This window comes from Thamnophis elegans, chromosome Z, assembly GCF_009769535.1.
Source record: "Thamnophis elegans isolate rThaEle1 chromosome Z, rThaEle1.pri, whole genome shotgun sequence".
NCBI classification, from domain to species: Eukaryota; Metazoa; Chordata; class Lepidosauria; order Squamata; family Colubridae; genus Thamnophis; species Thamnophis elegans.
This window is the reverse complement of record NC_045558.1, coordinates 102821541-102842727: the sequence shown is the minus strand read 5'-3', so window position 1 is coordinate 102842727 and position 21187 is coordinate 102821541. Positions and strand designations below refer to the sequence as shown.

The 21187-nt window shown below is 39.2% G+C and overlaps 2 protein-coding genes across 2 annotated transcripts in view; both read right to left on the bottom strand.

Moving 5' to 3' along the window:
- Window positions 1–8083, bottom strand: part of UBE2Z (ubiquitin conjugating enzyme E2 Z) — a 28775-nt gene extending 20692 nt beyond the window's left edge. Inside the window, exons 1-3 of the mRNA XM_032235052.1 lie at window positions 7709–8083; window positions 5438–5510; window positions 459–646 (exon numbers count right to left, since the gene is read on the bottom strand). Coding sequence (XP_032090943.1) covers window positions 459–646; window positions 5438–5510; window positions 7709–8043 — 596 coding nt within the window. The 5' untranslated portion in view covers window positions 8044–8083. The remainder of the gene's footprint in view (window positions 1–458; window positions 647–5437; window positions 5511–7708) is intronic.
- Window positions 8084–10627: 2544 nt separating this feature from the next.
- On the bottom strand, window positions 10628–17356 carry ATP5MC1 (ATP synthase membrane subunit c locus 1). Its single transcript, XM_032238171.1, has 5 exons — window positions 17250–17356; window positions 15591–15639; window positions 14138–14215; window positions 12813–12988; window positions 10628–10819 (listed from the first exon to the last, which is right to left on the bottom strand). Exons 2-5 carry the CDS (start codon window positions 15627–15629, stop codon window positions 10705–10707), a joined length of 408 nt encoding a protein of 135 aa, XP_032094062.1. The 5' UTR covers window positions 15630–15639; window positions 17250–17356; the 3' UTR covers window positions 10628–10704.
- Between the last annotated feature and the right edge of the window lie 3831 nt (window positions 17357–21187).

Below are 21187 nucleotides of genomic sequence, written 5' to 3'. Positions count from 1 at the left end.
TCTTCCTTTCTTTCTATACATCTATACCAAACTTCTACATACATTCCAACAAACATACAGAAGTTTTACAGTATTTTTTTTTCTGGATTGAAAAAAACACCAGATGCCTAGAAAGTTAAAAGGAGCACCACACGTGCCGAGTACTACTGTGTTTGGCACAGTACTACTGTGCACAAACTGATCAAAAGTTGTAGAAAAAAAGTATGCAAATTTAATTGCCCCAAGTTTGCCTCTTTATTAAAAGATGAGAAATAACAGTTTGTGACCAGGAATGGCTTGCAGTTATGTGGTTGATTTGGCCCCACTGTGCTGTAATTCTCATGCTTTTCCTCTGCCCTATTCTTTTGAAAAACACACATTCGCATGTGGTCCTTGAGGAAAAATAACTGCATATAAGCCTTCCAAAGCACCACCCTGGGTTTCCCCTGGAAAAGAGCTTGAGCTGAATGGGTCCTTACCCTAGAATACTGAGGCAGACCTTCCCATTTCGGTAGAAGTTAGGGTTAAACCTCACTGTATTATTCCCAGTTGTCATCAGTTTGACCCGCGGCGGATGGATAGGATAATCTGGAGGACAGCGAAACAGGAACAAGAAGAAACCCCCTTCGTAAGGCGTGTCAAAGGGGCCTGTGATCAACGCATGAATCTGCAAGAGAAAAGCCCAGGCTTGCGCAAATACTTCTGATGGAAGCATCAGTGGCAGCACTTGCCCAGTGCCAGCAGCTGTTGACACAAGTCAGAGGAGGCAGAGAAGGTTTTCTGCAAGCAGTCAGAAGAAAAAAACTCAAATACTTCTTTAAATGGTACAAGTCTCAGATTTCATTACTACTTATTTAGTTGAAATGGTGAAAAACGGTATATGCAATGCATATTTTTTTGCAATGCACAGGAGAATTCCATAGCAGCTTCTCCAGCTTTTTCTATTTTCCTTAGAGGCAATCCTTGAGTTACAAACATTCGTTTACCAACTGTTCGAAGTTACAGCAGCATTTTAAAAAGTGACTTACGACCCACGCCAGAAGTTATGGCGGTAGCAGCACCTTCATAGTCATGATTAAAATTGGGGTGCTTTGCAGCCCACATGTGCTGATGACTGCAAGAGCACTGCAACTTCCCCTCTTGCCCAGCTCCCAGTCTATATAGTTTTGCCCCTCTGCCGCCAAGCACTTCGTCACCCCAGCTGACCTTCACCTTCTTCTTGCTCTCATTTTTGAGACATGGCTACCCTGGCTGCTGGACCAGACTAGAGGTGACTTCATGCTGCAAAAAATAAGGCAAAGGCCCCTTTCCTTTTTTGCAGCTCAGCCCAGCCCAGCCAGCAGTAGGAACAAGAAGATGGGTGTGGCAAAGTGTAGGGGGGCAGGGCTCTCAGAATTCAGGATGACAAGGGCAATTGAGAATGGGCTGCGGGTGGCTGCGGCTTTCCAAGGCATGGCAAGCAGCTCCAAAGCCATGCAGTCCTGGGGTTGATTGCCACCATGAAAAACAGGGTGCAGAGAGGCCAAAAGGGCAGAAATGGGGGGGGGATAGGTGGGTATAGTGAGTAGAGACATTCCTTTCCTTACTCAGAAGTGGGAGGAACCGAGCCTGAAATGGATTTGAGTGGATCATTTGTTAACAATGGTAAAACTTGCTTAATGATGGCGAAAGGAATTACTAGGATTACAGTTGCCAAGTCACATGACATTTCACTTTATGATTGTATTGTTCAGTGACCAGAATTCCCAATCGCGGTCCTAAGTCCAGGACTACCTATAATTAAATTAAACCAATAATTTTGATCTTTAAAGCCTTGTGGATTGGGAACACGTGAAGGACTCCCCTCTTCAATCTAACTTTTAAGATCAGTCAAGTGACTCTTGTAGGTTCCTAGAAGTTGGCGAACACAAGACATGCTTGTCAATTCTGCACCTACCTCACACCTGCAGAATTCCTACTAAAATTAGGCAAATTTTATTCCAGCTTTATTTTTTAAGTGGAGTTTTAAAACATTTTTACTTCACCTGTTTTATTTACTACATATCTTTTAATGTGGTTCCACTCTATCTTCACAAGTTATATAATTTTCTTTTCTCTCAAACACCCATGCAACTGTCCCAGGTGCTCTAAATTTTGCTTGGAAATAATGTCATCAAATAAGATGGTCATTGCAAAGCCTTGGTTTCTGGCTGCACTAGGGCCATTCTGAGGAACACTGCCTCACTGGTTGCCTACCCTTAACTCCACTGAGGCCTGATTTTAAAATGTGTAAAGGCCATTTCCATCCCTACTAGTTAACCCAACAAGACTTTATCATGAAAGAGAAATGTTTTAGTTTTTAACAATCATGCTGGAAATCTTTCTGAATAAAAAATGGGACAATATATTTTTAAAGAAAATAAACACTTACTCAAATTCCAAATTTGCTTCAGAAAATCCAAATGCTTAATAAAATATCACAAATTCATATGGGTATGTTTCAATGAGAATTTCAATTTCCAAGAGACCCTTAGGGGTATAATCTATTTCCCCAAAATAAGACCTATCCTAAAAATAAGCCTTAGCATGTTTTTACACATGCATCTAATATAATCCCTACCCCCCAAAATAAGTCCTATTTAAGTGCCTGTGCAGCCGGCTGGCCAGCCATTCCATCTTGTTGCTCATGGTGCGGCCGACAGAAGGTGAGGCAAAGGGGATGGAGCTGTCCCACGTGCCCCATACCGGTTTTCTTCAGGCCCCCGCAACCATCCCATCTGCACCCCAACTCCCTTGTGGTTATGGCACCAGTGCATTGCTCGGCCTCCTGCTCTGTTGTGGCTGTGAGCAAGCAGAAGAAGTGGGCTGGCGGCCATGCGGCGTCCTGTTGGATAGGGCTGCTGGAGCCGCCACTGCAAGGCAAGTGTCGGGGGGGGGGGTCAATGGCCTAGCTGTAGGGGCCCTGAGATAAGCCAGTGCGAGGCCCATGGAGCAGTTCCAGTCGGTGTCTCATGGCGGCAGCACTGGCACACCACATGGCCTCCTCCCCCACCATGAGCAAGCAGAAGAAGTGAGCCTCCCATACATAAGACATAAAAAATAAGACATTCCCCCAAAATAACCCCTGGTGCTTATTTCAGTACCCCCCCAAAAAATAAAACTGGGTATATCAACCTTGGATTGACATACTATTCAATTATAAGATCAATTATTATAACTGACTGGTGAATTGATCATTATTTTACTCTATATACACTAAAATTATGTGAATGATAACTAAAAAAATAATACTGTCAGCAAATGTTAGATTGAGGCTTGCTGTCTGCCTTGGTCTTACAGCATTTGTGGGGGAAACCCAGAGATGGAGCACTTTTTAAAAAGTAGTCATCTGTTATAACTGCAAGCATGTCAAAACAAGAATACTGTCACTAGTACTCAGTGTCCAGTACTTAAAACAATAGACTGTAACAACTTTTCCACTCTAATTCATAATCTTGTTAGGAAATATAGGGTCATTAAACATTGTTAGTCAAATTTTCCTCCTAGGGCATTTCTGAAGGGAAAAATGGGAGGGAGGCTAAGTACATCAAGGCAGGCTAAGAACTTTGGAGTAAAAGACAGAACATAATAGCAATAAACAAGTGGTTCTTACTTACATTTACCACTACCTATTTTATGTATTTATTATTCTAAATTAATCCAATTCACAGGTTATGTTCATGGCAGTTCTAATGGCAGTGCTTAGAGTATTTGATGAAATTTGATCTGTCACATGGCTTAGAGCCAAGGTGGCGCAGTGGTTAAATGCAGCACTGCAGGCTACTGCTAGATCAGCAGGTCAGCGGTTCAAATCTCACCGGCTCAGGGTTGACTCAGCCTTCCATCCTTCCGAGGTGGGTAAAATGAGGACTCAGATTGTTGGGGGCAATATGCTGACTCTCTGTAAACCGCTTAGAGAGGCCTGAAAGGCCTATGAAGCGGTATATAAGTCTACTGCTATTGCTATTGCTATTACTATTAATCTGACAGAACAGGCAATAGCACTTCGACTTATATACCACTTCACAGTGCTTTACAGCCCTCTCTAAGCATCTTACAGAGTCAGAGTATTGCTGCCAACAATCTGGTCCTCATTTTACCAATCTCAGAAGGATGTAAGGTTAGGTCAACTTTGTGCTAGTCAGGATTGAACTGCCGAACTACTGGCAATCAGCAGTCAGCAGAATTAGCCTGTGGTACTGCATTCTAACCATAATGTGCTGCAGAGCAGTGCATAGCATAGCAGAATAGACTAGAACAGAACTGAATTCTTTACTAGCCAAGTGTGATTGGACACACAAGGATTGTCTCCAATGGATAAGCTGACAGTGTACATATAAACAGCCAATAATAGGGCAAATATTATAAATTATAACTGTTAATCATAAATTGCGAACAACAATTGGTAAGAAGAATAAGAAAACCAAAAGGAGAAGACAATAGGAAAGATGAGAAGAAAAGATAGGAAATGAGGCAGTATTGTGGGTATTAAGTGTTCAGCAGTGATGGCATGGGAGGGTGGGGGACTGTCTCTGTGTCTAGTTGCAATGCTCTATAGCGGCATCCTGAGGGGAGAAGTTGAAATAGATTATGTCCAGGATAGGGGGGCGGTCGTCTTTTTGGTTCATGCCGTATACAGATCCTCAAGGGAAGGCAGGCTGGTTGTGATTATTTTTTCTGAATCCTAACTATCAGTTGAACTCTGTACTTGTCCTGTTGACAGTTATTGAGGTACACATACTCAATAATTCATCTGTAGAACTGCACTGGCAGATCCTTGGACATATATGAATAACATACAACTTAAGTGACGTAGAATTTTTTTTCCTTTTCTGTAAGGAACTCAAATCAAGGGAAGTTTCTGTAGTGTTTAAAACATTCACGGTTTTAAAAAAAATGTTATCTCCATGCCTCAGCCTTTTTCTTTCATAAACATACTATATTTTGTGCCTGAAAAAAAATCAACGTTACAAGACTAAACATGTCTTCCTAAAGATCAATACCAACAGAAAAATTGGCCCAGTTCTATTTTTATATAGACACCTTTTAGCAATTTCATCTCCTCCTTACCACCAATTTTCTAATCCACTTCTTCTTTTTGACTGCAAATCTGAAAGCAGAATCTGTGCTTTATATTTTTCATAGCAATGCAGAGAACATAAAAATATTAGGAATGGCAATCTAAATATATATACTGCTTTTTTAATATCACCCTCCCTTTGTTTTGTCTCATTTCAATTAACTTCTCAATATAAACACAATATGAGCATTACTGAAAGCTTCCTAAGGTGATATTGCAATCAATTAATCTCATTTTGCTATTTATAGCAGTTTTTCCAATAATTAGAGGCACCCAAGCCAAGTCATTATATTATGAAGTACTTCTTCATTGTTAGAAAAACCTTTTAGTTGGACTACAGACCATTTGAATACCACTCACCTTGGTCATATCATGTGGGTCAGGTACGACAAACATTCCAGGAGGTGGTTCCTTATAAATTGACATGATATCCCTAGGAAAGAAATACAAATATATTTCTGTATTTTGCAACCCATTAAGTTTCCTTTTAAATTACTGACAAATACTGTTACTTAAAAATGCAAAAAAAAAAGTCTTCCCTAAACAGTGCCCAAAATAAATACATTTGACCTAAATTTAAGAATCATAATTTAGATAATAATTTTCTTAAAGATTTGTTCTGGTCATACAGTAAACTGTTTCTGCTTATTTGTAATTCACATCTCTTCTTATATCACATAAGTCCAAAAAGAATGAGAGAAAAAGAGATCTCCTACAAAAGGGGAGAGAACATAACAAGAAAGGACTTATCACAGCCCACGCCTGTTCATAAGGATCTATTGCCTCATCCCTCAATCTGTCAGCATACATTTATCAACAAAAGTGTCTATGTTGATAAGCTGTTTTGAAAGTGGCTGCTCATCAACTTACTTGTTACTTGTTTCTTCTCACTAAAGTATAAAATAAACTGAAAGGTTGAGCATAGTAGCCTTGCAGTCACCAAATGTATAAAATATATATCAATAGTGCTTTACAACAATAGTTTTGCTTGAAAATAACAGCCAAAAATCCCTGGAGGCATTCAGTCAGACTTCTGTGAAATACTTCTGCAAATTGATTTTCACTTTGATGCTCTATATCCCGACAATATAACTTTTGTTACTGTGGTTACATAAAACTGTTGTTAACTATTTCTGAAGTATTTATATGACTAATTATTGGAATAACCTCAAACTGCCCTTTATAGTTGGTCCTCACTTTTTGCCTAGTAAACTTTGCTTAGCAGCTGTTGGGAAATGAAGCATCTGCAAGAAAACAATCAACCTCAGAGAGCACCAAGGACACCCCCACCCACCGCGCTACAGTTCTCGTTTTTTCAGAATCTCCATTGCAAGTCTCACCTAATTGTCCAGGAAAAAATTAACTTGTGGCCTTGTTTGTGCTAAGGAATATGTTAACTAGTACTTAGGCAAATAATGGAAGGGACTTCCCTTCTATTGCACTTTTGACATGATTTAATAAGATTAATTAAAAGAAGAGACTGTTTAGGCTCATAAAATCTTTCTTCACCTCCACCATTTAGTTACACCTGGATACATATGTGTTGGGTATCTTTTGAACCAGTGGTTCCCAACATGGGGTCCATGCCCCACAGGGGGCAATTTGATTTTTAATGGGGGCAATTTAAACCTTGTTTAAACCAAGTTAATGGCCTTTTAGGCTTCCTTTGAGTTCACTTTTAGAGTAAAATAAGAATTATATATTGGGAAGGGCATCAGAATTTTAAAGATGCAGGTGGGGCATGGCCAAAAAAAGATTGAGAACCACTGTAATTTAAACAGATAAATGTTTTCTATTTGAGTAAGAACTCAACAGATAATATGTACAATAAGCATGTACAATAAATTACCAGTACACAAAAGGAGCAAACTGGAAGCATGAATGCAGATCTATTTCTTCTATCAATTCAACATACGTCCTTGGCCAATAACCTACACAACAAAATAATGCTGATTGCCTGCCTTTAAAAGCTGTTGATGCAAGACGAAATGCATACAGAAAAGACTACAAAACGATATGCAATCAAATAAAGATATAGCACTGCTTAGAATTCTCCTTCCTTGGACAGCTATAAATACACAGAACATATTCTTTAAGTATACTCATTAGTAGAAATTTAACTGAAGTTGTAAAGTGTTAAATACCAATTGCTTTCTGATGCAAAATAAGGAAGTCAGTTTTACAATGAAAGCAATTTTCGTTCAGTGCCATTAAGGTTCAAATGACATTGGACTTTTGTGTTCATGGAATCTGGGAATTGCCGGGTGACTGGAAAGCATAAAGCTTTTGTAATCAGAAGCTTATTCTATTTGCATTTAATACGTTTAGAGACCTGTATTTTTACAAGAAAATGCAGGGAAGAAACAGGTGAAGCTGTCCCAAATGCCTCAATCTATCACCAGCAGGAATATAAAATAACATTTCAAACGGGACTGAACTGTGGAAGCATGAACCCGAAATACAAGGCGCAAAGCGGAAGGCTTGGGTGGGGAACGAAACTAAGCACTCTGCCCATGCTCAGAAACTCTGCCCTTTCCTAACAATTCACGTTTTGCCAGATGTTGGCTAAATTCTCTAAGGGAAAGATAGGACGACTAACATCCTTCTTTCGTTTCTTCCGGAGTTCCTTACCGTTTAATGCGGAGCAGGCAGGCAGCGCTCGGTCTCTCCCCGTCCCAATCCCCACTGGTCGTGGGGTCCCAGAAGGCCGAATGTGAAAGGAGCACTCCGGCAGCGGCGGCGGCGGCGGCGGCAGCAGGGGGAATCCCAGGCACCGGAGCTCCTGCAGAACCGACTCCCGCTCCCGCTCCTCCTCCCGAACCCAACCCCGCTACCGCCCAAAGCTCGGCTGGTAGGAAGACGCCCGTGCCTCCGCCACCGGCTCCGGCTCCAGGCCCTCCGCCTGCCGGGGCTGACAGTACCGCGGCCGAAGCTACCTCCTCAGCAGCCGGACTCTCCGCCATCATCGCCAACAGTCCCGGCTGCGCTTCCGGGACTTCCTACACCATCGACAGAGGTGGGCAGAGCGGATCACGATGCTCCGCCCACTATCGACAGCGGGGGCCTATCAACCATTGAGGTACAGAGTTCCAGAGCGCCCCCATGTCGTTAATTCCTTCAATCGCGGCTAATGGAACATTGATTGTATAGAAATTCTAGAGCATTGTTCTCATTTCCGGTCCCGAATAGTTTAGTTCTATCAAGCGTGGGTGAAAAAGTTCTCAGGAAGACCATTGGGAAGGGAAAGGCTCCCGATACACGCGGTTGGCGTTATTGGAAAAAAAACCAAAAAAACAAGCTTCTGCTGTTTGCTTCCGGGATGTCTTTCTGACAGCTGTGGGTTTTCCTCGTGGCCATCTGTCCCAAGAATTAAGCAGATCTGACCCTGCTTAACTTTATTCAAAGAACTTCGAGTAGGAAAACTGGGATGATTCCCCCCCCCCCTCTGTGTTGGCACATCGACAAATCTTTAATGCCTCTAAAAGCAACATAATAACTAGTTTTATCGTTTCCCAGGCAACGGTCGTTTTGATTTTATGATGCTTATTTTCGTAGAACTACCACCCGGAGTTTTCAATTGTATTTTTAAAAAAATGAGATGCCAGGTAGAGATTAAATGGGTAAAGCATTTCACTGCTGAATTATTCATTTGATTGGCAAAACAGCGTGAGATATGTATGTATGTGTATATATGTGTATATATGTATATATATGTATATATATGTATGTCTGTATGTCTGTCTGTCTGTCTATCATCTCACGCCATTTAAAAAAGATTCTGAGGGGAAACCCAAAGATGCTTTTTCAGGAGACAACTGCATTTTTTTTTCTTTCAAGACGTTTCGCTTCTCATCCAAGAAAGCTATCTTCAGGGAATATAAATCCTTCCGTTCCACACTGTCCTGTCAGAGCTGAAGAAGCTTCTTGGATGAGAAGCGAAACGTCTTCAAACAAAAATCAGAAACTCCTAAAAGCACCTTTAGGACAACCATGACTGAGAATCTCTACAGACCATTATGAGGGGAAATAAAATTCCTTTTGCATGACTCTGAACATACAGCACGTGGCAAAGTGGAATCTCCCGCATGATCATCCTTATTACTTATTCGGCGTCAGCTTCAATTTCCAACTTGATCTGCACATGGAGGATTCTTACATCGGGAACCAAATTTCAAGGGGGGAAAAACAACCCTGCAGCTCTGCATTTTTCCCCCTTTTCTACAGCCATGCTAGAATATCGCCCCGGAACCTCCTAAATAGCTACAAGATTATATCTTTTTTTCTTTGAACGGGGCACTAAAAACCTAAGAGAATATATTTTGAAGGAAACTCTGTCGATAGTTAATCCTACGAAACTCAAGGCAACGAATTCCCACCTGCCTTAAGTAATTCTTTCAAAAAATTCCTTTTACGGTCGTAGACACCACCCTTCCGCTTCTTACATAGAGTTTGCTCAGACGCGAGCAAGCATAAGCTCCGCCCTCGAGCCTTCCTGGAGGTAGATTATGTTCCCTAGGCTACCTGTAGGAGCTGTGCGGTAGTCTCCGTGCCAGCTAAGGTGTATCTTTATAGCAGTATCGCTTTTATGCTCTTAATTCTGGACTCCGCAAAAACATCGTCCGTTTTACCCAGTTAATTCGTCTCCATTCCTCATAGAAAAGTCGAGGTCAGAGTCCAGTTCTTTGTCGAACTGAGAATAATCCTAAAAAAATAAACCTTTCTCCAATATATGTGTGTGTGTTGTGTGTGTGTGTGTGTGTATATATATATATATATGTATGTTGTATTTGTGCTAATATACACACACACACACACACAGACACACATATATGAAGAAACTCTGCAGTATTCGGAATGTTCTGCTACCTTTTGCACTTGTTTTGGTGGGAGCTTAAGCTTTTCCCTCAGAAGAACCAAAAAGCAAAACATCAGATGGAAAATAAACAAATTCAGTATGGCTTTAACTTTCATAAACTTTATTTAAATATCGGTTGCAAGAAACAACTCCTCTAGGAGAGAAGTGAATCAAAAATGGGTATCAGATGATGGAGTCTGTGAATGCTGATTGGCAATTTCTCGATTTAAGGTAAAACTATATGTCAACAAGTTGCAAATCTCATTACATACTTTTGAATACCAGTATTAAATAGACTCTTTTTTATTATGTGTTTTGTGGACTAAAATCCATTTTGTTAGATGATTGAAATATCCCGAGGTTTCATAAATTGGCAGAACAGTAAACAATGAAGTAAAGAAAAAAATAGGATGAAAGTACAGTACATTATTTTAGTGGGAAGTATTTTCTATTTTAATTCGAGCATAGTAGAAACTTGGAACCAACTTCCAGTGGAGATAGTGGGTCAATCATCAATAACTGAGTTTAAACATACTTGGGATAAACACATGTCCATCATCTGACAAAAAATTAAAAATAAAATTACAAACATCAGAAGGGCAGGCTCAATGAACCATTCGGTCATTTTCTGTTGTCAGTTTTCTGTTTTCCTGTTTCTATGTGAAGCATACAGAATAATGAATGACAAAAACAAAAACCTTGAATTATATTTATTTAAAGTTTGTTTATATCTCTAACAGAAGGTTTAAACTGAGAGGACAGCAGAGCCTTTTTACATGGCAAACAGAATCAGGAACGCCACCATCAAACAGAAGAGCCCCATGGCTTCCGAAAGGGCAAAACCAAGGATAGCATAAGAAAACAATTGCTGCTTGAGGGATGGGTTCCTGTAGATAGAAAAAAGAAAGAAAAGCCTGTGACATAAATTCTTATTAAATTCTCCAGAATAAAATATTACGTAATGTTTTCCAAACCATTATGGATCCTGATAATTGTTAAACAGCATAGATGATAGGTACTTGACTATAATTTAAAATCTTAGGAAAGTTTGCATAGTTCTGCTCCTATGTAAATAAAGGCTATATATATCCATAGAAACTGCTTCTGTTTTGTCAGCAGTGGATGATATATTTTACCTTTTCTTCTGGGTTCTTTGTCCCTAGAATGAATGGAAGGAGAGATTCCAGAAGCTAGAATGAAGCTGGAATTATTTTTCTCAAAACAAGGATAATTTAAACCAAAAGAGCTGAATATGATCTCAGTATTCTCGCCAGTTTAAAATTCAGTAAAAGATGTTCCTAAATGCAAAACACTTTACAGGTAATCTTCAATTTACAACCATTCATTTAGTACCTAATAAAAAATTACATTGGTACTGGGGGGGAAAAGACTTATGACGAATTTTCACATAACTGTTGCAGCCTCTCTGTGGTCATGTGATGAAAATTTGGATGCTTGGCAATTGGCATGTATTTGTGAACACTGCAGTGTCCCAGGGTCATGTGATCACCTTTTGTGACCTCCTCACAAGCAAAGTCAATGGAAGATCTAGATGCACTTAACAACCTTCTTGTTAACTTAACAACTGCACTGATTCACTGAACTGTGGCAAGAAATGTCATAAAATGGGGCAACATTAATTTAACAATCATTGCTTAGCAATGGAAAATTCAAGGTCAATTTTGGTCAAGTACTACTTGCATCATTTTTCTTTAAAAAAAAAAAGACATGATTTGATTCAAAGTTTTATGAACACATGAATCTATATACCATGCAGAGGGGAAGAAAATGACAATAAAACAGAAATATAATTGTTTTGTGAAAAGGGAGATAATGCCCCAGATGGTAAAAACATGCATTTAAGACAAGTATGCTTTGCGTGCTTTGGAACTGTTTATGATTCTCTTAATCAATGGATTAAGCCCCAGACCACAGACCACTACCGGGCCATGGCCTATTCAGAACTGGGCCAGGGGGAGGCATACATGCACATGCAATTCATGGCCTGGTTCCCCTCTCTTCCCCAAAGCCAGACCACTAAACTACAAAGATTGGGCACTGCTGGGATGCATTCATAGCATTAGCTGCATCTCTCCTGAAAGTTGATGGTTTGAGTCCGAAAAGTCTACTCTTTTGCAATGCCTTCTTTTGGGAATTACTGGAAGGTATACAAAAAGATACCATCACCATTATATCCATATGAGTCAGGATAAGTGGAATCCATTAAGCATGCCACTTTTTACAGATTGAGAGTGTTTTAACAAACTGCATCACTGTTTGGTTTGGTGGCTGCCGTGCCTGAGATAGAAACTCCATAAAGAGAGTGGTAAAGACACCCGAGAAGATTATAGGAAGCTCGCTTCCTGTCATTCAGGATACTGCTTATAACTACTATGTGCTTAGAGCTCAAAGCATTGTTAGAGAGCCTACACACCCGCTCTACAGTCTGTTTTTGTTGCTCTCCTCTGGGAGGAGGTTTTGAAGTATTTCTAGCAGGACTACCAGATTCTGTAACAGCTTTGTTCCCTATAACATTTGTCTGTTAAACTCACAAGATTCTATCGCCATATACATGTATACATCTGAACTAGACTTATGTTGTTTCTCCTTGTCATATAGAATTTTGTATTTATGTATTTATTTTGTCATGTTTTTTATTAGAGTTGAAGACAATTTAAGAGCTATATGCAATCTAATTTCATTTTAATGTATGCCAAAGTGACAATAAAATTATTCTAAGTCTACAGTCTTCCCTAACTAAAGTTTCAGTATTTCTCAACTATCAGCAAAATTTATTTCTTAGAAGATGGATCTATTTGTGGACAAAGGTTATAAAATAGTTTCTAACTATATAGAAATAATTCTTGCATATTAGTTTACCTGGCATAACCAATGATTAAGCTGCCAAACACTGTTCCAATCCCAGCTCCTGAACCAGCTACTCCCACCGTAGCAGCACCAGCACCAATGAATTTAGCAGCTGTATCAATATCACGGGAGACAGAGCTGGTTTGGATTTCCCGATGAGCCAGCTGATGAGTGGAAAAGCCAAACGGCTGTGAAATGAGCAAATAATTAGTACAGTTAGAGCCAAACATCTGAAAGTTCCATTGTTTTCTTACACAAAAATATGTAATTCAGCATTTAGCTGGTAATGTATTAGGATACATCAAACACAGATATATGATGAGAGTAAAGAAACAACAGCAAGGTTAATGGCTTGCCAACTTTTAGCCAAAGGTAGAAGAAGTATAATTTTCATAATAGTGTTGACCTCTATCTCCCATCAGCCCCAGCTAGCATAACTGATAGTGATAGAGACTAGTATTCAACAGCATCTGGAGGACTAAAGGCTTTTTATAGTTTCTAAGTACTGGAGGTCCATAATAATAAAATATAGAAAGGGAGTTTTTGTAGAACAAAAACAAAAGTTAAATTTCCATAAGTCAAACTCCCTATAAGAAATTTTAGAAAATCCAAACCTCATCTGTGCCTTTTTAAAGATGACAGCTACCACTAAACTGAAAACCTCAGTACTGGACAGATTCACTTGAAATGTTTGTCCATATATGAGATCCTAATTGTGTGATCTTTTATGATTAAGAGGAAATTCCAGAAAACAACTGAACAAGAATAATAGAAATATAGGCAGTTGGAATCAGGTAGCATTAACATTGAATGAATGAACGAATGAACGAACGAACGTACGTACGTACTTACGTATGTATCTATGTATTTATGTATCTATGTTTATTTAAATGGTCCTTGGAAGTTGAAATTCATGAACCATCTAATTTGAAGTAATTTTTACACGAATGTGAGAGGTAAAGAAACATCAGTTGGAAAGATGGCAATTAGACTAGGGGGAAAATAATAATATCAGGATGCACACTGTCTTCTTTCCCATATTTGTGTTCACCTATGCTTGTGGTTTATGAACATTACAAAAGAATTCTTTCTGGTCTTATTTAAGTAACATTAAACCTTCATGATCATATGGAAATAATTCCTATAGTGACATTGCCTCCCTCCCTTTTGGGGAGACCAACACTGATGTGCAAAAGACTATATAAAATTCTTCTAATGTTCCCAGTTTGTAAAATATTGTAACAGGAGGCCAGTAATGTCCTAGAGTTCCAAGGGTTAAATAGCGCCATTTCTGTACTTTTAGAATATAATGTGTAATAATAACTATTTATACTTACCTGCACAGTTTGTGTCTCAGGCCTACTCAGTAAAGATAGGGAAGCTGGCCTAGTTAGAATTCGAGAACAGCAGCGGAGCTAGAGAGAGAAACATTTCAGTTTATATCCAACTACATACAAATCTATGCAGTGGTCTAAACTAGCTATTCAAACCTTAACTAATCCAAATCAATTTAAAATTCCTTACATTTACACTGAAATTTTTTACAGTGACCTTCAATATGTTCTCAAGGAAATACCAAAAAATAATATTTTTTATATTATTCACACGGACAGCACCAAATGGACAAATCTGATAGATTATTCTATATAAAGTACTTTATTATGAGTAAAGTACTTTAAATAGTACTTTCCTATTTTAATTGTGAGAAAATGGCAAATATTGTAAATATATAGTGTACAATTTAATTTGTACTTCAAAACATAAAACATCAGATTTTTTAATATTCAGGATATTATATATTATGTTGTCAGACATAGCAGAGCCGAGGTGGCGCAGTGGTTACAGTGCAGTATTGAAGGCCACTACAGCTGATTGTTATCTGCAGTTTAGCGGTTCTAATCTCACCGGCTCAAGGTTGACTCAGCCTTCCATCCTTCCGAGGTGGGTAAAATGAGGACCCAGACTGTGGGGGCGATATGCTGACTCTGTAAACCGCTTAGAGAGGGCTGAAAGCCCTATGAAGCGGTATATAAGTCTAACTCCTATTGCTATTGCTATTAACAGTCTATTGCCATTTTCTCTTAGTCACATTATTACAAGGCTGTCAAGTAAAGGCACTTTTTTCTTTCTATTGTAAATTTTTGGATAAATTAACAGTCATGGGAAATGTGGAAAATTGTCCATGTTGAAATAATCTGGCTCCAGAACAAATTGTTTTTTTCCTTATATCTCTAATCCAAGAATTCCAGGGATAATTTGTGCATTTGTGGAAATGCGCTGTTCAAGAAGAGAAAGAAAATTTCAGTATTTCAAATATAGGCTGCTTCTAAACTTGTCTGGAACCAGAAACCATTACTATGCTAACCACTTTGTAAATGCATAAACTATCCTTGAAACACACCAATTGGCTTTTTTTTTTAAGGAAAACAGATTCCAGAGTAGAGAATTAACAATATGGTCCATGACCTGATTATTCCAGGAAGTCCACTTTGCCCAAATGCATCAGTTATTAATAAATGACAGAGACCTTGCCTAGCAGATGAGCAAATACAATGGGAGACATTTTGTTTGCACTTTTTACAGAATTATTTGACCATTTTAATAATTTTTTTAGAAACTAATTTCACAAGGATCAGCAAATAATCTGCCAAAATTCATTGTGCGGCTTAGAAAAAGTCACTTAGCTTTCTCTGTAAAATAGAAATTATATAGATCTGTAAGATCAAATAATTTAAGAAAAATGTATTTATTATTTTCCATTAAGCCAGGTATAAGGCAAACATTCCATACCAGAGCTGGTGAAGCTAGAAGAGTTACTGGAGTCTGCATTCTGATTGTCCTGAATGAAGAAAAGAGCTACAATGAGATACACATAGCTTTAAAAAATAATTGAGTTAAAAAAGACACACACAACACCTCCACCACTGTATGGCAAAATATTGCCATTATTAAAAACTTTTTTTTCTTTTACCTGTTGGCTTCCCATTACTAGTATATTTTTAACGAAGTATAAATACAAAATTAAATGGTAGATTTAGCAACCACAATTGAGACTGGCAACTCAGTTGTTAAGCAAAGTGTTGCTAAATGAAATCATGGCTGTGCATAATGATCATACTTTGGCTTTCCTTTGTTTTACAAACCTTCAAGGATGACAAATGCCACTATGGTCACTAAATATGGAGTATTAAATCTGTAAGTTAACATGACTACTATGGAGTGAAGGAGGAAGGAAAAGAAGGAAAGAAAGGAAGGGATGTGAAAAGTATTAATTCTGTTACACTACTCCAACTGACATAATTAGTATAAGATAATGAAAAATTATCAGAAAAGTACATGTTAATATGGCTATGATATTCAACAGAAAATTACTTTTTTCATTCTTTTACAGGCTATAGATTCTATTAGTGATATTGAAAAATATTAAGCTGCGATGGAAAGAAAATGCTCACAGGATGACACATATCGGACTCTAGTTAAGGGCCGAGGTGGCGCAGTGGTTAAATGCAGCACTGCAGGCTACTGCTAGATCAGCAGTTCAGCGGTTCAAATCTCACCGGCTCAGGGTTGACTCAGCCTTCCATCCTTCCGAGGTGGGTAAAATGAGGACCCGGATTGTTGGGGGCAATATGCTGACTCTCTGTAAAACCGCTTAGAGAGGGCTGAAAGCCCTATGAAGCGGTATATAAGTCTATTGCTATATAGTTACAAATATCTAATATTTGTACAGCTATCTCTACAAAATCTCTTTTCTCAGTTTTCCTGCTTCAAACAAGAGCTTTCTAACCAAATCAGATACTAAAATATATCACTAACAGTATCCCAGTACTTTTTCTTTAATATACCCATCCTAGGCATGTAAAAATTTTAGATGCACCATTCATTTCTCTTTTCCCATTTAAGCTCTCATTTTTCATCCGTTTTGCCAGTTTCTCAAAATGATACAGCACAACATAAACACCTTTTGAGGATTAGAGTAGAGCCACACATTCGTTTGTTCTCCCTAACATCAGTCAAATATATAATTATCCAGAAGCCAATTTCACTGTGTTCAATGGAGTTATTCCTTGTTGGCATCAGGATTACACCTTGAAAAGACGGGTTGTAGTCTAACTCAATAATAGTACCGTCGATCAATCACAGGTTGGGAGTTCTCCGAAATTTGTCAGAGAAGAGGCTGTGCAACTTCTAGAAGCCCTAAGAGATTTTAAGCCATGTTATTTTGGTTAGTCAGAAAAAAGAAGCTGTTATGTGGGGGAAATGAAAATACCACCGGGGGGGGGGGGAGACCTTCGTCCTATCTGACTTCCTCATTGCATCTCTGTACATCATTAATCATTATTTTCTAGCGGTCTGTACCCTCAAGTAACCCGTCTTCCCTTGCACAGCTCCCCGCCTCCTTCGGGTGCAGCACCTACTGCTGCTTACAGTCCCTCCGAAGCTGCTCACCTTCTAGTCTAGAGCAAAAGAAGATTCTACTGAACCCTCAAAATCGCGGCTCTTCCAACCAGCGAAAACCAAGCTCCGCCCGCCCTCGCTCACCTTGCCAAAGTATCACTGCGTCCTCCGCTCCTATTGGTTGACGCGACGCCCAGGGGCTGACGGGATACAACTTTCTTCACTATTCGCGTTTTGGGCGGGGACTCCGCGCGCTCCTCTTTCTCTCTCTCTCCCTCTCTCTCTCAAAGAGGATTGGTAATTCCAAAAGACTCCTTGCTCGCCCATTGGCCAGCTCCCTTACATTGTCGGAGATGGTTCATAAGATAATGCTAACTAGTGGAAGACAGAAGGATCACACGTTCTGGTTATTTCGTGATGTGGAACGTGGAGAGCCTATTTGTGCAGGAAATGGACCAGCCACGTTTTGTAATGCATGGGAAATTCCGAATACGAAATTGCATTCTGTGTCATTTTCGTTGATGTGGCATTTTTGTTGCCATCATAAATTTTGGTTTTCATCAAACGTATTTCTAAGGCTCTTGCCTTAGATTTGATTTACCTGCTGCTTTTCTATCAAGGGCCTGTCTTCCCTAATCTGGTACTTTGCGGATTCTTCCTATATGGGATCTCCATAGATTGTAGCCTGCAAAATATGGAGATCTGAGGGATAGTTGAATGTGAACAACTGTTAGGATTAAAAAAAAAATCAATGTGAATTTGTAACTTGCAGTTTTGTTTTTACCCCACTTTTATTTTGTATACCTAATACAAATCTTTCATACTGAATCAGAATAGAGCTGGAAGGGACCTTGGAGGTCTTCTAATCCAGCCCCCTGCTCAAGCAGGAGATCCCATACCAGTGGTGGCGAACCTTTTTGGCATGCATGAGTGTGCACGCCGGAGCACCAGAAACCCAAAGACCAGCTGCTGTTTGGGTTTTCAGCATATGCATGCACCACAGCCAGCTGGTCTTTGTGCATGCTAGAAACCCAAAGACCAGCTAGACGACGTACATGTTCATTGGCCATCTGGTCTTTGGGTTTCTGGCACACAGGAAGACTAGCTGTCCAGTGTACATGTACCTGCTGGAAACCAGCAGAGCAGCTGGTGATGGTATGCATGTCCACAAAGAGGGCTCTGCGTGTCACATGGCGTGCCATCACAGTCCTATACGGTGTCAGACAAGTGATTTAAAACCTCCAGTGATGAAGCAATGATGACGTCTGAAGGCAAGCTGTACTATTGTTAATTGTCTTCACTGTTAGGTAGTTTTTAATCAATTCCAGGTTGCTTTTCTCCTTGATTAGTTTCCATCCATTGTTTTTTGTCCTGTCTTCTCTGCTTTGGAAAGTAAATTGACCCCATCCTCTTTGTGGCAGCCTCTCAAATACTGGAATACTGCTATCATGTCCCCGCTAGTCCTTCTTTTCTCTAGATTAGCCAAACCCAAATCCTCCAAGTGTTCTTCATATGTTTTAGTCTCCAGGCCTTTAATCATCTTAGTTGTTCTTTTTTGCACTTTCTCAACATCTTTTTGTCATGTGACCAAAACTGGACACAGTATTCCAGGTGTGGTCTTACTAAGATTCTATAAAGTGGTAGTAATATTTCATGTGATTTCTATTTCTATGCCTCTATTTTTATACAACCAAAGATTGTATTAGCTTTTTTGGCGGTGGCTGCACACTGCTGACTTACGTTTAAGTAATCTTCCGCTAAGATTCCAAGGTCCCTTTTACAGTTTTGGAGCCAAGTTTCACCAAAGCTGTACTTGTACCTTTGGTTTTTCCTGCTCAAGTGTAAAACCTTGCTTTTTTCCACATTAAATTTCATTTTATTCAATAAAATAAATGCCCAGTGTTCAAGTCTGTCAAGATCTTTTTGGATCTTGAGCTTGTCTTCTGGGATGTTGACTATTCCTGCCAGTTTAGTGTCATCTGCAAACTTGATGAGTTCTTCTGTTATCTAAATCATTTATGAAGATATTGAAGAGTACTGGGAGTAAGACAGAACTTTGTGGTACTCCATTGCTTACTTCCCTCTATCTAGATGTAGTATCCTTAAGAACTACTTGTTGAGTATGGTTTGTCAGCCAGTTACAAATCCATCTATTGATATGCTATCTATTCCACATTTTTCTAGCTTACTAAATAGGTTGTGCTTACTTTGTCAAATGCCTTGCTGAAATCTAAATATACTATGTCCATAGCATTTTGCTGATCTGCTAATTTAGTCCCTTTGTCAAATAATTAAATAAGATTGGTTTGGCATGTTCTGTTTTTAACTAACCTGTATTGGCTACTAGTTTTAACTTTATTTGTTTCTAGATGTTCGCTGATCTATTTTTTGAATAATATCATTCCAGGTATTGATGGTAGGCTGATTGGTCTGTAGCTTCCGGGGTCTGCTTTTTCATTCCTTTTTTGAAGATGGGAACTACATCAGCTCTTTTCCAATCCTCTGGTAACAACCCAGTGCTCCAAGATTTTTTTAAAGATATGATACTGTGGGAAGTTATCATCCAGCCCTCTCCCAGAAAAATGAAATATCCTAGGAAATATTGAAAAGGCAGAATATTTCTCTGGATATGAAAAGAAAGAAACATGTTTTAAAAGGCAGAATAGTTGCCTGTAGCTTCCTGCCCATCCCCACTGTTAATGGGCCATTGAGAAGGGCAGGCTAGTCCCTTTTACATAATAAAGACTTCTCCACTGCAGCCCCAGGGGGTGGGTGGGAGTAAAGGCATGATAATATTGACACTTTACTCAACTGACCACATGGCATCTGAGAACTCATCCATACCTAGATTCAAAACACAGCCTAGAGAGTAGCCCCTGCATGGCCCCATGGGAGTCTGACAACCAATCAGAATACATTTCTTACACAGGAACAGGAAACAGAGCGGTGGGACTGAACAGGTTATAAAAAGCCTAGCAAGCCCCTCCCTCAGCCCTTCTCTTCTTCTTCACCAACATTGAAGCATGTGATCACCTTTTCTGTTCAGGGCTCAAGCCATGTGGCCCTGTCCAACAATAAACCATCTTTCCAAGCAGCCTCCATGTCTCCAGTGTCTTTATCCCCACTTGGAGCTGAACCCAGAAGGACATTTCTTTCATCAATACAATGGTTCTGAGATAACATCTGCTGACCCTTTCAGAACTCTGGGATGTAATCCATCAGGTCCCAGTGATTTATATTCATCAAAGTCAGATAGGTGTTTTCTTACCATTTTCTTGTTTATTTAAATTTTTATTTCTACTCTGACTTTTACAGTTATGTTTTTGGTATGTTGGCCTATAGTTTCATTTTCTGTGAAGAATGATGCAAAGAATGAGTTAAGCAGCTCTACTTTCTCTTTGTTCCCTGTTACTTTCATGATATCTTCTCTCTTTAATGGGAGGTTTAATGAGTAGAAATGAAGAGCATACTTCCATTGTTGTTGTTGTTATTTGGAACTTTAAAAAGTAGTGGATTCTAAATGATTGCTTAGCTAAGGATAAATTGTATCTGTCCTCAAAGGTAAATGAACAGTATAGCAAAGATAGGGAGACCATAGTCTGTTGTAATTTTCTATGGAATAAGAAATTCAATATTCACAGGAGATGGCAGGATTACTTTTAAAAGATTGACAAAATAATTGTGGACAATGTGTAAAATAGATTTGGTGGCAAGTTTTTTAAAAATCCTGCTCTTCTATAAATTTTGCTTAAGGAAATTTCTTCAGTTTATCAGAATGGATAGCAATAGCAAGAGTACTTAGACATTTATACTTCATAGTGCTTTTACAGCCCTCTCTAAGTGGTTTGCAGAGTCAACATATTTCCCCCAACAATCTGGGGCCTCATTTTACTCACCTCAGAAGGATGAAAGGCTGAGCCAACCTTGAGACAGTGAAATTTGAACTGCCGAACTGCAGCTAGCAATCAGCTGAAGTAGCCTGCAATACT